This window comes from Zingiber officinale, chromosome 8B (assembly GCF_018446385.1).
Source record: "Zingiber officinale cultivar Zhangliang chromosome 8B, Zo_v1.1, whole genome shotgun sequence".
Lineage (NCBI taxonomy): Eukaryota > Viridiplantae > Streptophyta > Magnoliopsida > Zingiberales > Zingiberaceae > Zingiber > Zingiber officinale.
The window spans coordinates 58,477,138-58,501,326 of NC_056001.1; the positions used below are offsets into that span (position 1 = coordinate 58,477,138).

Genomic DNA, 24,189 nt, shown 5'->3' on the forward strand with positions numbered 1-24,189 from the left:
CTGGTACCTGACAATCAAGCAAAAAAAAAAACTAAATTTACACAACTTATTCACTAGAGAAGTGCCACTATAGTTAACTCTAGATTTATCATAAGAAAGGGCTAGCAGACCTCAAGTATCATAAAAATAGCAATAATTTACTAATCTAACAGCTATCAACAAACAAAATAACATACAACAAGACACTGATGATAGTGTACCATCTGAACAAACAAAATAACTCAATTGCATCTACTAAATCCAAATAAAATACATACTATCAATTAATGCATTATGAAACAGTATGATTTAGAAGTATACATTCTATACTAGACACTTTAGAAGTATGCATTCAATACAAAAAAAATGCAGTACAGGAAATAGATGAATACATACTAGCCATAGATATTTACGACATCCTAGCGCATGTTACTAGAACCTGTAACAATAAAGATAATTTATTAATCTCATTTTCTCAATAAACAATAAACCACTATAATTTAATAAATTAAAATTTTCATAGTACCCGCGATAGATCCCAAATCAAGTTCATATGTGTCGTCAAGACTGATATGATTATTATCTTCAATCGATCTGATAAGTGACACATTGTCATATAATAAATATAATAAAATAAATTTATTTGTAAGAAACATATAATAAAAATGAAAAAATTAATCGACACAAACCCTTGTTGCAAATTGGGACAGTTACGCTTGTCATGTGATACTCCTCGCTGTCCGCATCCACGACAAAGCCTAGAATTTGATGTAGATTTCTCCTTTGATGATTTTAATCTCTTCCCACATCCCTTTGTTCTTACTGTAGAAGGATCAATAATACCAAGACCCTCATCAATGGATTTTTTTCTTTGACTTCTTTCACTGCATGTTGTACTAATGGACATCTCTTGAATTTTATTGTAGATACAATCGAATTGTTCATCCAAGAAGGTTGTCCTTTCATTACTCAAAGATGCATCATCAACTAACACGGAAGCTTTATAGGATAACCTCGAGTGCCTCGACATCAAATATCTTTCTGAATCTGGATCATCAATGAAATTTTGCTCTCCTAAAATATATATTGCTCCAACTTTTACATCTCGTGTCCATCGTTTGAATATATACGTATCAGGCAAAATAAACACTTGGTTGATAAAAAAAAAGCTAATATATGTCTGCATGGAATGCCCTCGAACTCAAATTTCGTGCAGCTACACGATATGTAGTCTCTTTGTTTGTCATGCGTGAGTACTCTTGATTTTGAGGAAGAAGAACTTTGAAATTTCATCATATGGTAAACCGTTGAGGTAACTCCTGTAAATGTCTGTTGCACATAATAACTATGACTCTTGGTCATTTCACTTTGAACTCATTTGAGTTTCCATTGGTCAGGTTGTCTTAACCTTGGGATGCTCATTTATATCAATATGGTCTGCAACTAACTCATTGTGTCTTTGGTGTCTCAGTGTTCTATTAAAACAGGTGATAAAATTCATTAATGAGTTCTTATTTGACTTGAAAAATGCATGTGAGCCTTCAGATCTTTGACTACTTTACATTCCTGCAGAAAATACATGACTAAAATATACTGGAACACATCTGTGTCGTAATTTATATATCAAGGATAACCAATCATTTTTCTCTAGGTTAGAACACTTGATAGTCTCTTTCCATGACTTCTCAAAATTATCAGGTGTTGTAGAATTTACAATGACGTTCTTTATGCTGTGATAGTGGTTTCGAAAAGTCAAAGGGTCTAATTTATCTGAGAATTTATTCAATATATGCCACAAACAATATCGATGCACCGTTTGAGGGAAAACTTGTGCAATTGCTTTTGTCATAGCAGGATCTTGATCAGTGATGATAATATTTGGTGAACCTTTAGGCATGGCTTCTGAGAACTTTGTAAGCAACCAAATAAAAGACTCAGTTTTCTCATCACTAAGAAACCCACAACCAAAAAGAATTGTCTGATGATGATGATTAACCCCTACAAAGGGTGCCAAAATCAAGCCATATTTGTTGGTGTTATATGTCGTATCAAATACAACTACATCACCAAATACACTGTATGCCCTCCTTGATACATGATCAGCCCAAAAACACATACTAAATCTGTTATCTGAATCTGTCTCATAATCAAAGAAAAAAGCTGAATTTTTCTCTTTCTCAGATGTAAAAAACTCTATCAGTGATTTAGCATCAATACCCTTTTGTTCATCTCTTAGATTTTTCTCCAAATTTCTAATATCTCTTTCTGTGCAACCGACTCCCTCAGACCCTCCATACTCTATCTCCAATATTCGCATTTGTTGACATGTTGGTACATTGACCTCTGAAAACTGCTGAAATATTACGATGTGAGCGTAGCAAATGCACCTTTGATGGAGTCGAGAGTGGATGATTATGGGCTTTTATGAAGTTACTGACAACCCAATTAGGTCTAGCCTGTTTCTTAATAAATGCAATATTCAACTTACAACCCGTTCTAACTGCGCCACGTGCTTTTTCCCTTGATACATGATCAACTTTTGATTGTTTATTCGACCGCATTAGATCTGTATGATCCTCTTTAAAGCAAACAAATTGTTTCCATGTCACTTCGTTTATTATCTTATTTTTCTTGCTTGTGTTTATCCTTGAACTAAATCCAGCTTCACGTGCATATTGATTATAGAACGAATATGCCTCCTCTAGTGATGAGAATTCCATTCCAATTTTTGACTTTCTATCATTTGCAACTTGGGGAATGAATTCTTGATCATCAACTGTATTATCTTCCATTTCTGAAGCTCCTCGCATTACATTTGACAATATATAAGTAGATAAATAAATAAAAAATATAAGTTATTTTTTATAAAGTCAAATTTGCAAACAATTTAATAGAGAAAATACCATATAACAAATCACAGATTATAAGTTATTTGACTTGATGATACAGTGTCAAATAAAAAAAAAAAAGTGATGTCGGATAACAAATCACAGATTCACCTACACTGATATTCTTAATTGATGTTACATTGATCATGCACTTATTATAAAATCAAAACTGCAAGTTTAATCCAATTAAATTCTCTTACTTGCGAGGGATGGGAACTCTACAGTCTAAATAACTGCAAAACTTTGAAACAGGTCTGTGCATTGCTGAAACTATATGAACCTCATGCATTAATAATGATCCGCTCTAAACATAATGACACTCCTTTTTCCTTCCTAAAATTTAAACCATTTTTTCACAAACTATTTATGGTTTTTATAGCATAGCTAAGAATCCAACGCATTGGTTTTTGACTAGCAACCAATACTTCTAATATGTCATCTGTGGAAATATGTAATCAATTTATGGAGCTAAAATGTTCAAAACTTATAAGCTAAAAAAAAGATAACCTGTTGAGGGACAATCTGAAATCTTCGAAAATAGTTCAAAAACTCTTCCTTTCTCAACTCTTCCTTTCAAGATAACCTGATGGCACCGGTTGCGAGCGGAGTTCTGCTCGTGGCGAAAGCGAGAAGATGGAAGCGGAGGGCGCAGGTGCGACAGCGACGAAGGAGGAAGGGGACGAAACCCTAGCTTTGGGCGCGGCGAGATTTCCGCGTCTGTGAAGTTTCCCCGGCGGGTGCTGTCGCGATGAAGGAGGAGGGAGGAGGAAGGGGAGTAAGGGGTCGGCGGGTGCTGTCGCAACGAAGGAGGAGGAAGGGATCGGCGGCTGTCGCGATGAAGGAGGAAGGGGTCGGCGGCTGTCGCGATGAAGGAGGAAGGGGTCGGCGGCTGTCGCGACGTAGGAGGAGGAAGGAGGAAGGGGTCGACGGCTGGGGCGACGCAGGAGGAGGAAGGAGGAAGGGGGCGGCGGCTGCGGCGGGACGAAGGGGGGGGAAGGAGGAAGGGGTCGGCGGGTGCGTGGGCTAGAAATTAGGGCTGCAGGGATAAAAACTGACGCGGAAAAAACTAACGTTGACACGGACCTGCCACGGGGGCAGGTCCGCACCATTCCGCACGAGTTGTTCCGCAGGGGAACAACTCTGTATATATATATATATATATATATATATATATATATAATTTTATTTATTAAAAAATATAAATTTTAAAATTAAAAATTAAATAAAACTGTTAGGTTTTTTTTTTTCAATTTTATAATTTCGTTTCCCGTAATTTGTTTTCTCATAAACATTTATTTTATTTAATGAATATATTAAAAATTAATATTATTTTTGAAAAAAATAAAATTATATTTTTAAAAGTAAGATTATTATTAAATAATAATAATAATAATTTAAAATATATTTATTTAAGATGATTGAGTGAATTGTGGGATCGATAAATAATGAGTGTTAATATTAAAAGAAATATGGATGAAAGAAGAATGTTATTATAATGTATATGATAATGGATCCTATGTTTTTTGATGAGATGATGGGTGCTATAACGATGTAACGTTGCGGATGCCTAAATAAATTGGCCTTTTTTTAAGGATGTTTTTGACCATATACATGATTCTTTTTTTTTCGAAGAATAAAAGTATTTTCAAAATTTAAAAAATGTTGAGTATTATTTAAAAGTAACTTTTTAAAAGGCGTCCTTTTAATTTATATTTTAAAATTTTCTCCATAAAGAAACACCGATACTCTGGAACGTTGCCATCAAGTGCTTCTGCTCGCCGTCCGGTGATCTGGAGAGCGAACGGAGTCCGTTCGAGCCAATGCCGGAGAGGACCGTGGTGGCGTCTCGGAACGGCCTGATGCAGAGATTTATGAGCAAAGGCAATGGCGAAGAAGTCGTAGATCTCTCTGTTTGAACTCCCATTTCAGTGTGCGCGAGGATGGTAGCTTCGAAGCAAGGTTTCAGGATTCGTGGTTTTTCATTTGAGATTGGGATTACGCAAATTAGGGTTGATCGGCGCAGCACTCGTCGATGCGTACATCAAGACGCCGGAAAACTGAAATTGCTTGCAAGTTGGGGTTTATCTGGCATGCCAAGCAATGGTATTAGGGTGCGCCATACCTGGCCATTGCACAAAAGCACTCCGGCACTTCGAGGAGATGAAGGGGTTCTTCTTGTAGTGCGGATCGAGGGTTTCAGAAGTGGCTGCGGTGCAAATAAGAAGGTCGAAGTGGCTGAATTAGCTGCAGAAAAGCTTCTTAAGCATAGAGAATAGCATCCGGTAAAGTTTATTATCCTTTTGAACATGTACATTGTAGGCTATAAGTCTTATGATACCAAGAAAGAAAGTACCAACATGAAGATCGAGTCACATTGAGGTGGAGGGAATACTCATCATTTTGTTGCAGATGATCAATCTTATCCACAGTATAAGGAGACATATGAGCAATTAGAGGAACTTGCTACTGGAGCTGGAGAACAAGGCTATGAACTCAACATTGGTTGGGTGCTTCATTGCATTGAGGAAGAGTTAAAGGAGAATTCATTGGGATTGCTTTGGGTCTATTTTAGTATTTCTATGAGATCTGATATTAGGATTGTCAAAAACCATAGAATTTGAATTTGTGGTGATTGCCTACTTTGATGAAGATAGATGTCAAGCAAATTGTCGAGCAGATAGATAATGCTGAGGGCTATCAAAAGATTCCACCATTTAAAGATGGTAATTACTCATTTGACACAATTCATGATCATCTGCATTGCTAACTATCAGTTTCTTCAGTGAAGGCATGTTGCTTGCTTATTCAGCATCAGATAATTTTCCCAATGTTAATGGTCAAATTATGAAAACACTGAAGTATTAAAAGTTGAGTGCATATCAAGTGATTATAAGTTAAGGGTTTCAATCATGACAGAATGTCTAGTAGTGAGAGCAGGATGGCAAGGATTTGGTGCTTCGTCGACAACAATGACTAGTATGTGAATTTTTCTGCAATTTTACTTACTATGTAATTTCCTTATGTCTTGACCGCAACTTTTATGAAGGATAACAGGTGCAATTTTGAAGTGATGAATATGTTAATGAAGTTCTTCAATGCTCCTTTTATGCCTGTTTTGTTAGAGGTAATAGGCTGCACAATCAAAATTTTCTGGGGCACTCGTGATGGAAATGTTCCCTTAAACTCAGTCCTTGCTATAATCTAGGCCAAAATATGGCCTAGGTTTGGGTTCAATTTGGACTGAATTCCGATTCAAATCAAGCTTAACACAAACTTTTCATGCTAAACATCTGTTTAGATTCACAAAATATACCCTAAAGCTTATGGCTAGGTCTTTGAAGTACATAATTAAGTCTTTGGCTTCCAACCAAACCTATGGACCTCATTATTAGAATGGATTTCACAACTCCTCTGACTTTATCACTTGATCTACCAGAACTCTAACATACAAACAATTATTAATTATTTTGTGACAATTAGAAAAACTATGAAAATAGCACATGCACACACTAAGAACATCTGTTGGATCTACCAAAGATGCAACAAAAAATTACACTATCCCATGTTTTAGAAGTCACAGTTCAAAAGAATGTATATTTTGGGTTCAAATCAGGATCTATTTTTTTTTAAAAAAATTAACAAACGTAACACCACTTATATAATTACTATATATATGAATATAAACAAATTTAACAAGATGATGCAATTTGAAAAAGAACTAAGTTATCATAAGGAATCAGAACTGTTCTTTAGTATGATCAAATTTCACTCAGTTTTCTATTTTTGCTCATTTCAGTGCAACCACCTATATTAGACAAGCCTAGAATTTCAAAAGAGAAGTTCATAACCTACCTACTTAAGATTAATTTGCAAATTAGGATGCTAGTAATGCTATAGAATAAGTAATTTGTTTAAAGATCTCATTATGTTCATGAGATCTGACTTCTTTTGGCATATATCTATATCATGAATAAACTTCAATGTGAGGGCATCTGATTGCATTTACAAGTTAAAAGACATTATTCATTTGCAAAATTACTGACTCATTAATCGTTCACATTCCGGAGGCAGCTTTGGTTGCTTCTTTTAGTGCACTCATGATCTCCCCTGCAACAATTCCATGGTCAGTATAGACAATGAGTGGGCTCTCACTTGGAACTATGTCTTCCTTCTGGTAGCTCCCAGCAGTTCTCTGCAACTCCTCAGAGCTCTTCTCCACAATCCCTTTCATGATCACAGTCTTGTGGTTTCCTGATATGAGCTCCTCATGATCTGTATCACCTCCTTCTCCAAGAATCACATACATATTTGTAACACTAAGGCCCCATCGAACAAATAAGTACCTACACACATTCATCAAGATGATACCCGTTAATTAATTGGTTGATGCATGCTCTACTAGATAATTTTCAGCAGGGAAGCTGCTTAGAAGGTTTTAGTTTTCCCAGTCAACCTCATTAAGAGTGACATGCAAGGATCTATGATTTGAAATGTTATCCCTGCATAAACCATAACCCATAAACTACTTTAGATTAGAAATTAGCAAGTGTCATTTAGCTCCTGCAGTCAGTCTCTTGGTTTAGCTCATTGATACTGAAACTCTCTAGATGCAGCCTTTAACAAGTCTATTAAACCTAATTGAAGTTTCTAATTATCAACAATGTCAAACCTTTTGAAAAGAAAAAATGAGGGCTATTAAAATCTGCACTTAAAAATGACAATTCTGATGTAATTGCATATTACATACACAATGGAGATGCTTTTTTCCTACCTCAATGCTTGAGATCGAGATGCCAGCAGAGGAACAACCTGCAACCTTGTAGAGTTCCTGCAATACATGAGATGGCATCGGAGTCCTCGCATTCTGAGCTTTTGACGAAGATCGTCAACGCGCTTTGCCTGGGGTAGTAATCTTATATATCAGATACCAATTGCGCACATGAAACCAGATTTTTCTACAATATACCTTGGTTTTATCTTTGACCAAGAATGAAACACAGTGAGGGTTGCTGGAGTTTGCATCTTCCACTATGATGGTAGTGGACTTTTCGGATGCTTTATCATCCTTACCTTCTTGAAAGTTCATCAGTTTTGTCAATGTCCTCTTCACACCATCATATCCCCAGCGATAATCAATGTGTGTGGCATAATCAGGATCTGCACACAACTTTCCATCTGCATCCATGCACTGAGCAGTGCCTGGATAATAAACTTCACTCCCACTGCTGCATATAAGAGCATCAAAATCTGTTGCAGGGATCTTTACTAACTTCAATAAGGCAAGAACTTCTGAAATGGACATGGCAGTTGAGAGAGCAAAGCCTGAAATCTTCGACATTTGAGAATCTGATCTGATGGCCCTAAACACCTCCTGTATTACCTGCAGCATCTTCTTATCAGGAGCACCGCTGCTGTCATAAGAATCAACAGCTATAACAAATAGCCGCCGCCGCCTTCGGAGAAGAGGGTACTTGTTAATGGTAGATCCTGAAACCTCACTCTGCTTCTTGCCACTGTCGACACCCTGTGGTTCAGGTGCCTGTTTCTTGATCTTGCTCATGATTCTCTTCACTTGATCTTGCAGCTCTGCGTCACTCTTTCCAGCTCCAACCTTCTCTAGTTCAACTGGGTCAAACTCAAGGGAACCACCGAGCAAGCTTTTCTCACCATCCACCGAAAGCCTAAGTGATGACTCATGTACATCCCTTAGAGAATCGCCATAAGACTCCTCAACAGCCATGTCATCCGTGGGGGTGTCTGTTTTCCATTGTGGATGTCTCATCCTGCAAGCAGCCACTTTAGTGAGATATGTCCTGCAATGCTCAGGCCATGAGAAGAGATGAATATTTCGCCATCCGTTTTTCCTACACTCATGCCACAGGTTCTTTTCTGAAACCAGCTTCAGAAGTGCATCAGCTATAGCCTTCTGGTCGTGTGGATCCACAAGCAATCCATTATGCAATGCCTGATGCATGAAAACTAATAAGAATTTGTGCTTCAAAAGTGATATAGAGGCTGCATTGTGATAGAGAAAGGAGATATGTTTACCCTATGAATGTCAACAGGACCTCCATTCTTTGTGGCCACCATAGGGAGTCCATGCGCAGCCGCCTAGATTTTGCCCCAAGTATATGATTAATGGTTGGACAATCGCAAAGATGGCTTCAGTTATGCCATTATATATCACACATACCTCAATTAAGGTAAGACCAAAAGGCTCAACTAGAGCAGGATTAATGAAAACTCCCTGCAAATTAAAGTAACTTCAACTTAGCTAGTAAGTTTTTCAAATCAATCATAAAATAAATTCACAAGAATCACACTCAACCTTTGTTTTTGCCGCAAGCCTGTAGATATCTGGAACATCAGACTGCTTATGATGCTTTGGGTATGCCACATATCCGTATAGGTCATACTTGTCAATTAGCTTCAATGCTGTTATTAAGACACTAGCATTACCTGCAGGCATCTCGTCTATGTTGTCTCTGTTCCCCATAATTAGGGTCTGCAAATAGAAGAAATGATAATGACTGTGCTTTATTTAATGAAACTTTTTTCAGCAAAGCCATTTTTATCTTTTCTACAACCATTCAGTTGTGAAAAAGCTATGCTATTGTAGAAAATATTAAGAATGCAGTAGATAAGTATTGTTTCTGAATGATTTCGTGTTTACATGTGTAGTTCATGTGATTCAGCTAAAACTTTGCATCATATTATTGTCCGGATAAATATTCATGTCAATGATGAGAGAATGTTTCCTCTGAAAGGAATTGCATTTTTATGTCATGTATAAATTCATTCAATCTTCAACCAAAAACAATACTAGACTAGATAGAACACAGACATGACACATAAATAAGTTAAGAAATGATCCTCACAAGATTAGCGAGCTCTCTCAATGGTCGGCATTCTCCAAATGCTTTCAAGAGGGTGGTGATGTTCTTCTTAGGATCAGGCCTTGATAAAGCCAAGATCATAGGCTTGTGAGGATTTGTGAAGAAACGCATAACCTGCAGAAATGGTACTTTATTGTTTTCTTGAACACAGGGATCACTAGATGTATTTCAAAATGAGATGAGACTATTTGCCTCGGCCCATATAGGCGGAACTGATCTAGGTGAAGCTCCATCTGCACCAATAATATCTTTTAAGTCTCCATCGGTATCGATTGTGTCTTCCTGGATTGCTACACTACTGAAATCCATCCCAGGAGGAATCACCTGCAATTTTATAGCACAATTAACAAACTTTTGCATAACTGCAGTACCCAAGTTGCTATATTTGATGAACAATCTTCCTAGAAATTGAAAACAAAATGCTTTCTTAAACTTATTCTATCAGAAGATAAGTATTCTCTTGCTAAAGAGAAGAATGTATAGTGAAATTATATTCTCTTATTATCTTTGTTTTTGTAGGTGTGAATTTAGGAATGCTTACCACCATCCTTGGCATGTGTCGGCCATGGCAGTTGACCCCCCTTCTAGCCCGTGCCCTTAGCACTCTCTCAAGCTTGACATCGAAACCATCATACAATCCCCATTGCTCATCAATCTCCTGCTTTGTGCTTGTGATGACAAGCTCAGACGTGTCCAAGGAGAGCTCCTCTGCTTCAATGCGCCTCATGATCTTATAAGTTGCATTTATGTCTTCTTTCGATTGACGGCCCTGCTTGAGAAGTTGCTCCAGTTTGTTCCTCCCTAGAGAGTGGCCTGTGAGGACCATGGGAACGTTCAAGGCCCCAGAAAGAAGAGCAGCCACATCACCCGCATCGGCATAATGGCCATGGATCACATAGGGCCACACTGGATGCCCTCCACCAACCTGCTCTCCCAAGACCTTTGCCATATTGAGGATGTGTGCTAGAGCTCCATCTACAAATTCTTGCAGGAATGGCCAAAGAAGCTCTTTGCGCAGGTACTCGTCTCTCGGGCCACAAGGTATCCGAATGATGTAAGCTCCAGCACTCTCACCCGCATCATTCCCCTCTGCATCATAAGAACCTGATGTCAACATCTCCGTAGGCTCCCCGTAGCTCCAGTCCACATCAGGGGATGTTATCTGGCGAGTGAAAAGATCGACCCTGTAGACACCGGGCATCATCGATAGTGCTCGAGCAAGCTCCACCACATACTTCACCTGTAAGTTCCATGCAACAATCTCAACCACCTCCCACAGGAAAAATTAGAATAGCAATGCTTTTTTACCTGGCCACCAGTATCTGAATCCCGACCTAATTCCATGTTTTCTCCTCGAACTAGGCCATGCAAGCTGACAAATTGCAACGATAATTGACAGATACTCAACTCTTTTTTTTTTTTTTTTAAACAGGTACAATTGTAACTGAATATTCTTCTGTGACTTCTAAGTTTTGATTACTTGTATTCTTGTTGCTAAAACTTGTACTATGATCTTGAATTGCAGTCTAAGGCATCCATTGAAGATTGACACAAGCATACTGTGTTTACAAGGTCCATTTAGATCTGCACCACCAACTTCACATGAACTATCTTTTCTTATGGCTTCCAAGACATTAAAAGTGTGGCACAATTTCAACTTTGTGCCATAAATACGCCAAACTAGTGAGTTCTGATTGATATGTAGTTGAGATTATTGTATCTGAATTTTATTAGATATCGAAAGCAAGCATTTTTTTTTCATGGATGAAATCTGACATAAATTTTTTGTTTTGACAGGAATCTGAGGTGGCTATTCATGTACCTGATGAGCACAATGTAGAGCTTTTTTTCTTTGTTGTCATCAGACCAGACTTGGAGATCAGACACATTCTTCTGCAACTTCTTTCTGGGTGTATCACTTTGTTGCAACTCACCCACCGCATCGCCCTTCTCGCCCTCCGACAGATCCTCCGACATGTCCTCGGTGGCATCTCTCCGACCCTGCTCCCGCTCCCATCGTCGGCTTGCTATCCTTTGAGTATCCTCCCATTCCAGCTGCAAACAACAGTTCAAATTCCAGAGTAAGATCATTTTTTTTCCCATTTGGAAACCGACCAAGGCGATTCCTTTTGATCGATTCTGTGTTTCAAGTATAAGCATGGATCGTGAACGAATTTGATCTCATGATTTTGTATCAATGAATAGTAGACGGGGAGGAAAAAGGCCAAAAAAAAAAAAAATTTGCCTGCTTCTTCTTGCGGGCGAGGTGCCAGATACGCCAGCACATGTTCTCGAGGCGGGAGTTGCGCTCGCGAGAGTTGCGGGTGGCGACGACCTTGATCCAGGTGCGGTGGAGGTCGGTCTCGTCGACGCCGATGACGACCTCCTCGACGAAGTACTTGGTGGGGTTGAAGTGGACGCCGACCGGCGCCGGGGCCGGCGCGGCTGCCGACGCGGCCTTCTGATCGTCCGCCACCGCGCCCCCGGAATCCAGTATCGCCTCCAGGTAGCCGTTGATCCATTCATTGCCCGCCATGCCGACCTCTCACTGTAAGTTCACTCTATATCCTTCGCCTCCAATCAATTGCTGAGTTGCTTCTTGTTTCTTCTCCGGTCGATCGATATGTGAGGAGGAGGATAAGGCATCGATTGGTCGAAAAGGTTCGTCCGAGGATTGTGGAGGAGGAGGAGGAGGAGGAAGAGGAGGTGGAATGGGGAGATAAGAAAAGGATCTATTTGCTACGCTGCATCCACGCAGCTAGCGCGATTTATATTAATATGTGTGTTGTCTGGCGAAGGAAGGAAGGGGGAGAGGGGGAAGTGAAGGGACGGAAAGGGAAGGGAAGGAGATTTATAGTGAGTGGTGATGAGATAGTGAAACGAGAGTGATGAGATAGGGAAACGAGAGATGGAGAAGGTACGTGCCAAAATGTGGGACCACCTACAGCGTCGCAGCTCTCAACGTTGCTCGACTTCCCACCATTATTATTTTATTATTATTATTATTATTATTATTAGATAAACCTCTGATTATTAGAATATAATTTTTAAGTCAAAAGAATATTCCATCATTTTTTATATAAAAATATTACAATGTATAAAATATGCTGATTTAATTAAATAAAAAAATAATAATACATGTAGTAGTTTTTATATTTATTTTTTAATAATTTATTCTCAATTAATTAAATTTTCTTCAATTTAGTGAAATTCATTTTAAAACTTCAACTGACTAAAACAAATTTTTTTTTTAACCAAGTTGATAAAAGAATTTTTTTCTATAAAAGTTTTTTTATGTATAATAATTTTGATTAGGTTATATATATATATATATATATATATATATATTTTATTAATATAATAATTATATATATATATATATATATCTTTGATTTTGATTTGGTGATTGGTTAATTATTTAGTTAATCTAAAGGAAAATATTCCTCTTGATATTTGATGTTAAGATTTAATTATGTATTGGTTAGTGCTAAATATATATTTAATATCTTTAATATGCATTATGTCTATTTATCACAACATGCATTCATTATTTTCTTACCTTTTTTGGATTTTTTTAATATAAAAGTATCACTATTTCATTAAGACCAAATTTTTTTTTTTGTACTCTAATGATCATACACAATCACTATTTTAAAAATTAGTAATCCATATTTTTTACAATTTAAAACTTAAGGTTGCATTCTCAAATAATATTACATTTTAGAATATCATTCTAAAAAATAAGGTAAAAGAAAATCTCACAATAATTGATTCATTTTTTTTGTATAATTGAAAGTATATCCATTGACTGTAGTGTGAGATTGCAGTCTACGGCTAATGTCGAGCCTCTTTTTTACTTAAATAAATAAATAAATAATAGAAGTTTAAAAAAATGGTTCCATTTTGTAGCGTTGCATTTGATACACGCTGGTAAACGCTACGCGCCACTCAAATGTAATCTTCCTTCCATGTACTCACGAGTAACCCGCAATTTATTCAGGACATGACACATCACATAAATTAATAGCAAGAGAAATTTCAGATCTTTTTTCTAAAATTAAAATTTTTCATCAAAAAATACGGTTGGAATATTGGGTTATAAATCGAATTGAGGATTTTAAATGGGTCATAAAAAATAAAAATCCCCAAATCTAATTTACAACTCAGCATTCCAACCAGGAGCATTTTATGATGAAAAATTTTAATTTTAAGAAAAAGAATTAAAATTGAAAATATTATAATTTACTGAACTAAGAACATAAATGGATCTCATAACACAATTAAAATTGGAAAAAGTACTAGTTATATGATTGAAAAATATAATTTTCTCCAATATTAATTAGGCAAACATCAATCCTTAAAACTGGTTTTTTAAAAAAATTAAAATGACATCCTATTTTATATTTTGTCCTAAGAATATTCTTATTCTAACACTTAAAAAAAAATAATATTATTGTAGGTGGCAACGGATAATTTACTCATCCCACTACTCAAGACGTGTCGAATTTCAATCCTAAAATTTTATATGATAATAATTCATATCTTAATCATTGTATCATTTCGAGGGGACAACTTTAATACTATTATAGTAGCTATAACACCAGTTATCGTCAACTTTAATCAAATTATTTTAATTTAATCAAAATCACTATATATAAAAAGTTTTTATTTTAAAATATTATATTTAACTCAAGTGAAACACTAGTGAATAGTATATTATAACAATTATAATCTATAATTACTACGACGTGTACCTAAATGTTGGTTAATAGTATGTTAAATAGTGAATCATACCCGCTATAATATATACATAGACAATTCATTTTTCCGTACATTTAGATTGCTCGGGAAGGAGGAATACTTCAAGGGTGCATTTGGTTCAAGTTATCATGTATAATCTTGGTTATGTGATTATCTGGTAATCACATAACCAAGGTTATGGAGAATAAAACATAACCAAATGTTTTTTTGTTCAACGTAGGTAATGTAACAAAAACTTGTTTGTTTGAAAGTTTTAATGAATACACTAGTTTAATATTTTACCGTATTACCCTCAGTTACAAAACCAACTATACATAATATTATTATTATTATTTATTTTTTAATGTTTTTTTACTTTTCTTTTTCCTATATATTTTTTTTACTTTTTTATGTGTTTTTTTTTTATGTTTTTGTATTTTTTATATTATTTATATTTATTTTTTTACATTTTTTAAATTTTAATTTTAATTTATTTATTTTATTTTTAAATTTTTAAATTTTTTTTATTTTTTTTTAATTTTTAAATTTTAAATTTTTTTTAAAAAATAATTTTTTTAATTTTTTATTTTTAAAATTTATATTTTAATTTTTTTTTATTTTTTTAAATTATTTATTTAAAAAAAATTAAAATTTTAAATTTTATTTTTTTTAAATATTTTTTTATTTTTTTTACATTTTTTTCATATTATTTCTTATCGGAAGATATTTTTGATAAAAAAAATTCATTAACCCCGGAATCAAGAAAAACCTTAGTTTTATGAGGTTTTCCGATTCCGGGCTGCATGACCCTTTTGCTGACGTGTTGGACATGGAACATTACTCGGGAATCATCGAATACCTAAACAAAACAAGGTTTTTGTTGATAAACTTGGATGGATAATCAAGGTTATCAAGAATAACCCCGAACCAAATGCACCCCAAGTATCAAAACATGAGGGAGCACCTTTTTGATGATTCTTGATCCGACGGTTAGAACAGGGGACCCCCATTTTGAGGGGTCAATGCCACGCTGGAGTCAAAAGACCAATGGGCCGACCGGAGAAGGAGGGGCCGACCTCCCGACCGGCCCCGGACGGTCGACCGGTGAATATCCGAAGGCAAAAGGCGCCCCGACAGAAGTCGGGGTTCCGACGCTCAATGGAACAGTAACAAAGAGCCGAGCGGAAGGCCTAAGAGAAGGTGACATACTGCTAACAGTCCCTATATAGTATCCTACCGAAAATATCCCCAGCATATGAGTGTCGTCCGGCGGGCGCGTAAGATGAGGGCTGGCCGGACGGACTCCCCGTCCAGCCGGCCTGCCGGACGCCCCGGCCTGTGGTCGGTAGAGAAGGACAAGAACATCTTATGACAGCTGTCAAGTCCTATAGCTAGGCCATACTCCAAGTCTGACAACGAGGTGTTCTGTTGTCCCATCGAGGACATACTTGGACTGCAGCAGTATGACGTCAGGTAAGCTTTCTGACAGACACATACTGAGGTATGGGCTGCGGACATGTATACGCCTCGGTGGACGTGCAGGAGCTCTTTCACCACTCTATATAAAGAGCCTCATACTTCGCCGGAGGTACGCGTTCAACACCTTTGGAGCCACATTTTTCACTGCTTGCTTACCTGACTTGAGCGTCGGAGAGTCGCCGCCGGGAACCCCTTTCCGGCCCGACTTCTGTACAGGTTCGCCGGAGGTTCATGCAACCAGTCGAAGATCCACGTCAGCAGCCGGGGAGCGCCACGTGCCCAGCGTCCGTTGATTCAGCATTCGGACAGGATCAATTTGGCGTCGTCTGTGGGAACGCTCCTGCATCCGATCGGAAACAATGGACGAGGCTGGACGACAACATTCGGTGATGCTCTCCACAGAGGAGTTCGACGCTTTGATCGAGACAAGAGCCGCCAAGCTTGTAGAACAGAGGCAAAAGTCGCAAGCCGAGCGGATGGAGCAACAAGCGACGTCAGAGTCAGGAGGCCGAGCGGAAGCCGAGTTTCGACCGGAGAACATCTCACCAAGGGGCTGAAATAACGATCCGATCGGCATTCAAGGGGAAGCGGGGCGAAAGGTGTGCCAAATATAATATATGTTATATTCTATCCGTTCGGCTATATACTTGAAAATGCAGGAATAAAAGCTATTAGAACAAAGCAAAGGCATGATTTTGGCGGACCGAGCGGGTAGCTACAATCTTGCATTATGAAGACCCCGCGTCGTTCGGCCGGGAATATATATTATCCGAGCCAAATGCTCGATTGCGAAGGCCCCGGACCGTTCGGCCGTAGGTATATGGTACGAGCCGCCCGCTCGAAATCGAAGGCCCCGGATCGTTCGGCCGGAGGTATATGGTACGAGCCGCCCGCTCGAAATCGAATGCCCCGGACCGTTCGGCCGGAGGTATATGGTACGAGCCGCCCGCTCGAAATCGAAGGCCCCGGACCGTTCGGCCGGAGGTATTTGTACGAGCCGCCCGCTCGAAATCGAAGGCCTCAGATCGTTCGAACGGAGGTATATTGTACGAGCCAGACTCAATGCCGAAACTCCTGCGCCGTTCGGCCAGGTAGATATTGTCCAAATTAGGCTTAAAAGCCCGTCGAGCTCCGACGTTAAAAATAAAGAGACGAGCCGGCGTCTATAAATCATCCGAGCGGAAGACCGTCGAGCGCCGACGTTAAAAATCGAGAGACGAGCCGGCGTCTATAAATCCTCCGAGCGGAAGACCGTCGAGCTCCGACGTTAAAAATCGAGAGACGAGCCAGCGTCTATAAATCCTCCGAGCGGAAGACCGTCGAGCTCCGACGTTAAAAATTGAGAGTCGAGCCGGCGACTATAAACCCTCCGAGCGGAAGACCGTCGAGCTCCGACGTTAAAAATCGAGAGACGAGTCGGCGTCTATAAACCCTCCGAGCGGAAGACCGTCGAGCTCCGACGTTAAAAATCGAGAGACGAGCCGGCGTCTATAAACCCTCCGAGCGGAAGACCGTCGAGCTCCGACGTTAAAAATCGAGAGACGAGTCGGCGTTTATAAACCCTCCGAGCGGAAGACCGTCGAGCTTCGACGTTAAAAATCGAGAGTCGAGCCGGCGACTATAAACCCTCCGAGCGGAAGGCCGTCGAGCTCCGACGTTAAAAATCGAGAGACGAGCCGGCGTCTATAAATCATCCGAGCGGAATACCGTCGAGCGCCGACGTTAAAAATCGAGAGACGAGCCGACGTCTACAAATCCTCCGAGCGGAAGACCGTCGAGCTCCGACGTTAAAAATCGAGAGACGAGCCGGCGTCTATAAATCCTCCGAGCGGAAGATCGTCGAGCGCCGACGTTAAAAATCGAGTCGCGCCGGCGACTATAAACCCTCCGGCCGGAAGAAAACCCGAGCGGACCAGATATTCAAAACACTTGTAGAAATCCCTTGCGAAACGCAAGAGAGGTGGGATGAGAGGCGATTAACGAGGAGAAGCAGAGGATGGTTTCTTGGATGCGCCACTAGGCACTACGGGCGTCCAGTCAGTCGGACTATGCGCCTTCTTCGACTAGACTTGAAGGGGAGGCATGCGATCCGGTGGTAAGGACGGGGGACCCTCATGGGCGGAGGGTCAAAGACACGTGGAGTTCAACCCCAAGTTCGCGCCGAACGGAAGCATGCCGAGCCGAACGGAAGCATGTCGGGCCGAACGGAAGGATCCCGCGCCGAACGGAAGCATGCCGGGCCGAACGGAAGGATCCCGCGCCGAACGGAAACATGCCGGGCCGAACGAAAGGATCCGCGCCGAACGGAAGCATGCCGGGCCGAATGGAAGCATGGCGGGCCGAACGGAAGCATGCCGAGCCGAACGGAAGCATGCCAGGCCGAACGGAAGCATGCTGAGCCGAACGGAAGCATGCCGGGCCGAACGGAAGGATTCCGCGCCGAACGGAAGCATGCCGGGCCGAACGGAAAGATCCCGCGCCGAACGGAAGCATGCCGAGCCGAACGGAAGCATGCCGGGCCGAACGGAAGCATGGCAGGCCGAACGGAAGGATGCCGGGCCGAACGGAAGGATGTCGCGCCGAACGAAAGCATGCCGAGCAGTTTGCCTGCTCGGCCAGGATGTCAGGCTATGAGAGCCGAGCATGCGACGACCCTGAACCTTCCCGGATGGGCGACCACCTACGCCAGATCAAAGGCGAATGTTCTGGCTGAGCGGCTTGATGGTTGATCCGGGAAAAGGAAGTCAAAAGGTATGTGACAGTAGGGACGTCATCTTAGTAACTCCTGTTGCTGACAACAGGCATGTTCGAGGACTAGGCCATACTCCATATCGTACGACAAAGGATTCTGCTGTCCCATCAAAGAGACGCTCAGACTGTAGCAGTATGACGTCAGACATGCTTTTCTGACAAGCCTATGCTGCGGTATGGTATAGGACACGTGTGCACCTCGGTTTGTATGCACCAAGCTCCCGTAGCCCTATATAAGGGTCCTCACTCTTCGCCGGAGGTACGCCTTTTCGGATATTCGGAGCCACTTCTTTGCTGTCCATTTACCTGACTTGAGCGTCGGAGGGTCGCTGCCGGGAACCCCTTCCAGGCCCGACTTCTGTGCAGGTTCGCCGGAGGTTCGTGCAACCAGTTGAAGATCCACGTCAGCAGCCGGGGAGCGACACGTGTCCAGCGTCCGTTGATTCAGCATTCGGACAGGATCAATTCTAATAAAGGAGGTGTCTTTTTTATTTTTATCCATATAAATTTTTATTTTCCATTTGAACGGCAAATCTAGAGAGTTTAAAAGGTTTCAAGGTGTGTATTTTCGAAAAACGTAATAAAAAACAAAAAAAAATAAAATTTCCTCACTTGAAAATTCCAAAAATTGTGTCAATCTCAAGCTCCCAATTGCATATTTATATTATTAAACGAGCCTAATCCAGTGTCTCCTCCTCCCTTTCAAGAAAATGATATTTTGGCACAATACTTTCCTTGGCTGAGAAGCAAGGAAGGAGTAATACCTAAGCAACGCCATCTTTTTAACCATAAACCTATCAAAAATAATTATTATTTTTCAGTAATTAAAAACATCATAGTTTAAATCTTAAATCGAATCGATATCGTTAAGATTAATTTTAAATATGCATTCTGAATTTTTCTAATAGCTAAATTATGGGAAAAAATTTATTTACTTTTAATTAGAATTAATCGAGCAAGCCCACGTACCTAAATTATTCAAATATATTTATATATTTGTTTTAAAAAAATATTCTCTTAAAATATAAAATAATAATAAAAAAATGCATTCGCCTTCGCGACACGATCGGAAGGTCAGTCGTGATCAAAGGTTACAATCGCATGACCTCGACCATGAAATTACAATCAAGGGCTGCGATTTCACAATGAAAAGTTGAGACTGGCCTAGTCGTCACCGACGGAGTGCGACTGTAGTCGCTGCACTAGTCAAACCAGTTGGTATCGAAAGTTTTTTTAAAAAAAAAATTAAAATATTTTTTTAAAAAATAAATATGCTCTTAATTAAATATAAAAGTCAGACGTACCATTTAGGTATTATTATAGAAAATTGAGTGCCCTCTGATTAACTGCCGTTTTATCATCGTGGACATTGAGAAGTCGAAGTCAACTTTTCTTCACTCTATTCTTGTGTTTGTTATTAAAAACAAAGGATTAAAAGTTTATCTCACAAACAAAGAAAAAGGAAACTATATCAAACTTTTAATGCCTCATCCATGTTGTCTTTTTTAATCATTTGATAAACAATATTAATTATTTATAGTGTTTTTAAAACTAAGATTATATTTTTAATTACTTTCTTTCTTTGCTTTTATTTTTTTAAGCGCACAAAGATATCTATGACGTCATGGGCCATAACCGACCGCTTGGAGCCTTACCGGATTCGACACGGGTGATCGATTCACCGTCACGCGTGACGCACGCGGTCGGCGAGAAACCGCTATAAAGTAGCAGCTTTACTGACCTACCGAACGTCGCTGTCGGCGGTCGATCGTGATCTCGAAGGGCATCGCTTCTCTGCGATTCCGAGATTGGCGGCGAGGATGGGGGATACGGGGAAGAGAGTCTTGTTGACGTCCAGCGGGGACGAGATCTCCAAGGGCATCGCCTATCACTTGGCCAGATCTGGTTGCAGGTGCCTATTTCTTCGTTTCTTTGACCCTTTGCTTCGATTTTTCGTCAGTTTTAAGATGGGGCTGACTTGTTTGTGATCTTGAGCGTTAACTAGTTTTGATAGAATTCTATGGGTTATCTTTGCCTCTTTGGGGTTTGTGCATTAGGGAACTTAGATTCATGGACCATCTTTGATGCATGGAGTGCCTGGGGAAGTTACATCGCACTAGATAGCTAAAACTTCTGAACTTGGAGATTGAACCAGGGGGGAAGAGGTGGGGGATGAATTTTGGAGGGATCAGCATGATTCTGCATTTGCATATCCAGTATTTCCAATCTCAGGAACATGTGATTGTATCTGTGACAAATACCTGTATTAGGCTCCTTGTTGCGATGGAGTTTGGTAAAATCAGTTAGGTGGACTATGTGCTTACTACAATTTTAACTGGTTTTTTAGATCGCTTATCAGTTATTTAAAACTCATTGCATCTGTTTCTACTTCTTCAATGTTTCTATTGATTTTTTGGGCAATCATGTTACATGTTGTGCTTTCCCCAAAGGGAAAAAAAAATGACCTCGGACAGCCTATGTAAATTAAGCCAACTTAATTGATTTTTACATGAATTTAATTAAACTTAATACTATTTCCATTTCAGCATTAAGTCCTCACTTTGCTGCTTAAAAACTTATTCTGATTCTACTTGTTGCTATGTTATAATAGCTTGGTTTTGCTGGGTAATGAGAGTCTACTACAGCAAATGGTAGAGGAGTTACTGAGATCCTTAAATGAACCCGCTTTGGTCAAAGTGGTTGGTTTGAATATGGAAGAAGACCATGAGGACATCTTTGATAAAGCTGTGGGTGTGGCCTGGAGGATTTTTGGAACGATTGATGCGTTTGTCAATTGTTATTACCATGAAGGTAAATCAAGTATATTACTGTCTTAATTTGATGAGATTTCTATTGCGATTCTTACCATGCTATGTACTCTTTCATTAATACCATTGGCTAATGGTCGAACTTTAGTTATCATGAAATTTCTTATGTGAAAGAAACTTTTGTTTTCATCTGTATTACAAGTATTCTCTCAATTGAAAAAATGAGTACCCTCTGTTTGGAAACCCAAGAAAAGACTTCAAGACTGGGCTAGGCACGATATACCTTTTTTAAAAAAAACAAAACAAAAGAGAGTAGGTTCATGGAAATTTTATGGAATTAATCAAGTGGGTTATGCATCATTATGCTGTTCTGAATTCTGAGAAAGTGACAAATTAGGATTTTGTTTATCAGAAAATATCAGATGCTTAGATAGTTCTCTATAAGTGTCACCAATGTTGGTTCTCTTATGAAATATGAGAGACTAATAAAATGCTAATGTTTAATTTTTACTTTTACCTTATGGCATAATGGAACCAAAAATTGACCTACTATTTAGCTTGGGTGTAAGCATTTTGAGCCAATAGTTGTACCCAACACAATGAATGGATTAATTTTCTCATCTAGACAGGTGCCCAACCACTAACCCAAAGCTTAAATGGAAGTTAATGGTAACTCACTCACCTAATTTTATAAAACCCTTCATTAGCCCACAAATTATCATGTGAGATTAAACTAAGTTTCACTTTATCAGATCATGACACTTTTAACTAACTGGTTAAAATCAATAGCATTTTTCACTAAACCTACTCATTAAACTCTTTAGGAAACCGAAAAATGTTTGTGGAAATCCTATTGTAGAAGCCTACTCACACACAAAAAAAAATCCTCATCACTAATTTATATTTTGATGATGTACTCGTGCTATTTTTTTTATCCTGGTACTTCAAGCTATTTTTTTGTTTGTTTCTGGTGAGTGGTGATCACTAGAGGACATTTATGTTGCTAAATATCTGTTTTTCCCTTTTGAACAGGTAAAATGCAAGAATGTCTACAAGTGACCGAACAGGAGTTCAGAAAGACAGTGAAAATTAATTTTATGGCACCATGGTTTCTTCAAAAAGCAGTTGCAAAGCGGATGAGAGATTATAAAACAGGAGGATCTATTGTTTTCATATCCCAAATATTAGGGGCAGAAAGAGGCTTGTATCCAGGTGCTGCTGCCTATGGCTCAAGTTTGGCTGCTGTACAACAATTGGTTCGAGTAAGTATATTTTAGCTCTACATTCGACATTAACTTATTACCTTTTGGTTGGATGCTGCCATATTCTTCTCTGCCATTTTTGCATGCAGAGACATAGTTGTCATTTTGTGGGCATTGCAATTGTTTCTTGCCTAAAAAGGAAAGTGCTAGAAGAAACCAAACACTTAACATGAAAAATATAAAATTGACTTTATCATAATTCTACTTTAACTTATTTATACAAGTTATGACTTATAATGTTGTTCAAGATGATCATGCATCTCCTTTACAAGGCATAGAAACATGAGAATTTACCCTGAATATACTTTCTATGATGACATGTTGAGCAATCAGTTTAAATGAATAGAACAATGGTAGCCCTTTGACGAGATCAACCTTAACTATCCAATATGGAAACAAATAATGGACTCATTGAATGGTTTAGGAGTTTGTAGTTATAAGAAGAATGATGTAGGACTCTTAGGAGACAGAAGTGGTACAAGAGGATGGAAGTAGATTAAGAAAAATGGTGAGGTAGTAGCTTGAAAAGAGGAGTACTAGCAAGTATAAATGTGACATGCTTCAAGGCCTTTGGTAAATGAAAAGCCTCATGAAGATCCTCAATACACTTTTATAATTCCAAACAAATTAAAGTTTTCATGCCCCTTGTGGATATGTAAAGAATTCTATTAGTCTCGGTGCAACTTTTTTAAGTTCCAATCTGAGCACACTTTAATAGAAAAAGAATGTCACGCGTAGCAAGATTCACACGAATCACTAGTAAAATAAAAGTATATCTTGTGATTCTATCCTCCATTTTCCTTTTCTGAATCTGCCTCACTATTGCAGTTATCAGCCATGGAGATTGGTAAGTACAAAATCCGAGTCAACGCCATTGCCCGCGGTTTGCACTTGGACGATGAGTATCCTCGTTCTGTTGGGAAAGACAAGGCTGAGAAGTCTACTGAAGATGTAATGCCTCTGTTGAGATGGCTCGATCCGAAGAACGACCTCGCTTCCACTGTGATATACTTGGTGGGAGACGACTCGCGATACATGACCGGCACTACCATCTTCGTGGACGGAGCTCAATCCATTGTAAGGCCTAGGATGCGTTCTTACATGTAGGTTAGTGCAGCTTTCTCAGAGTGTTCTATTTCCAGTCGTCCAATAATGCCTTACTCCTGTTTATTGTTTAATGGGCAAAGGATGACAAGCTTAATTATCTTGTCATAGAGTTTTGATTGTTTCAAAGTTCAAATCTGCTGACTGTGGCCGGTATATATCTCGAGTCGAACTCCTTAACCAAATAGTTTGATATAAACGATATTTTGTATCAAAATTATGTTAAACTTCATGGAACTTTGAGTATTTCAGTATCAGTATTTAGATTTAGCTTGGCACAATTTTTGGATTCAAAGTTTTTCATTTTGATAAAGGAATTTTA

General features: G+C 39.0%; 3 protein-coding genes across 3 annotated transcripts; 1 reads left to right on the plus strand and 2 right to left on the minus strand.

The window, feature by feature from the left end:
• Positions 1-398: 398 nt before the first annotated feature.
• On the minus strand, positions 399-4,791 carry LOC122013869 (extensin-like). Its single transcript, XM_042570084.1, has 3 exons — positions 4,608-4,791; positions 3,375-3,890; positions 399-418 (listed from the first exon to the last, which is right to left on the minus strand). Exons 1-3 carry the CDS (start codon positions 4,789-4,791, stop codon positions 399-401), a joined length of 720 nt encoding a protein of 239 aa, XP_042426018.1.
• Positions 4,792-6,773: 1,982 nt separating this feature from the next.
• Positions 6,774-12,597, minus strand: LOC122015431 (sucrose-phosphate synthase-like). The gene is made up of 12 exons (XM_042572303.1): positions 12,009-12,597; positions 11,586-11,818; positions 11,072-11,135; positions 10,305-11,003; positions 9,956-10,087; positions 9,746-9,877; positions 9,196-9,372; positions 9,061-9,114; positions 8,916-8,978; positions 7,834-8,832; positions 7,639-7,766; positions 6,774-7,210 (listed from the first exon to the last, which is right to left on the minus strand). Exons 1-12 carry the CDS (start codon positions 12,297-12,299, stop codon positions 6,922-6,924), a joined length of 3,261 nt encoding a protein of 1,086 aa, XP_042428237.1. The 5' UTR covers positions 12,300-12,597; the 3' UTR covers positions 6,774-6,921.
• A 7,863-nt stretch (positions 12,598-20,460) lies between these two features.
• LOC122017014 (3-oxoacyl-[acyl-carrier-protein] reductase FabG-like) lies at positions 20,461-24,137 on the plus strand. The gene is made up of 4 exons (XM_042574465.1): positions 20,461-20,645; positions 21,345-21,544; positions 22,534-22,763; positions 23,592-24,137. The coding sequence occupies exons 1-4, from the start codon at positions 20,554-20,556 to the stop codon at positions 23,868-23,870; spliced, it is 801 nt and encodes a 266-aa protein (XP_042430399.1). The 5' UTR covers positions 20,461-20,553; the 3' UTR covers positions 23,871-24,137.
• Positions 24,138-24,189: the final 52 nt, after the last annotated feature.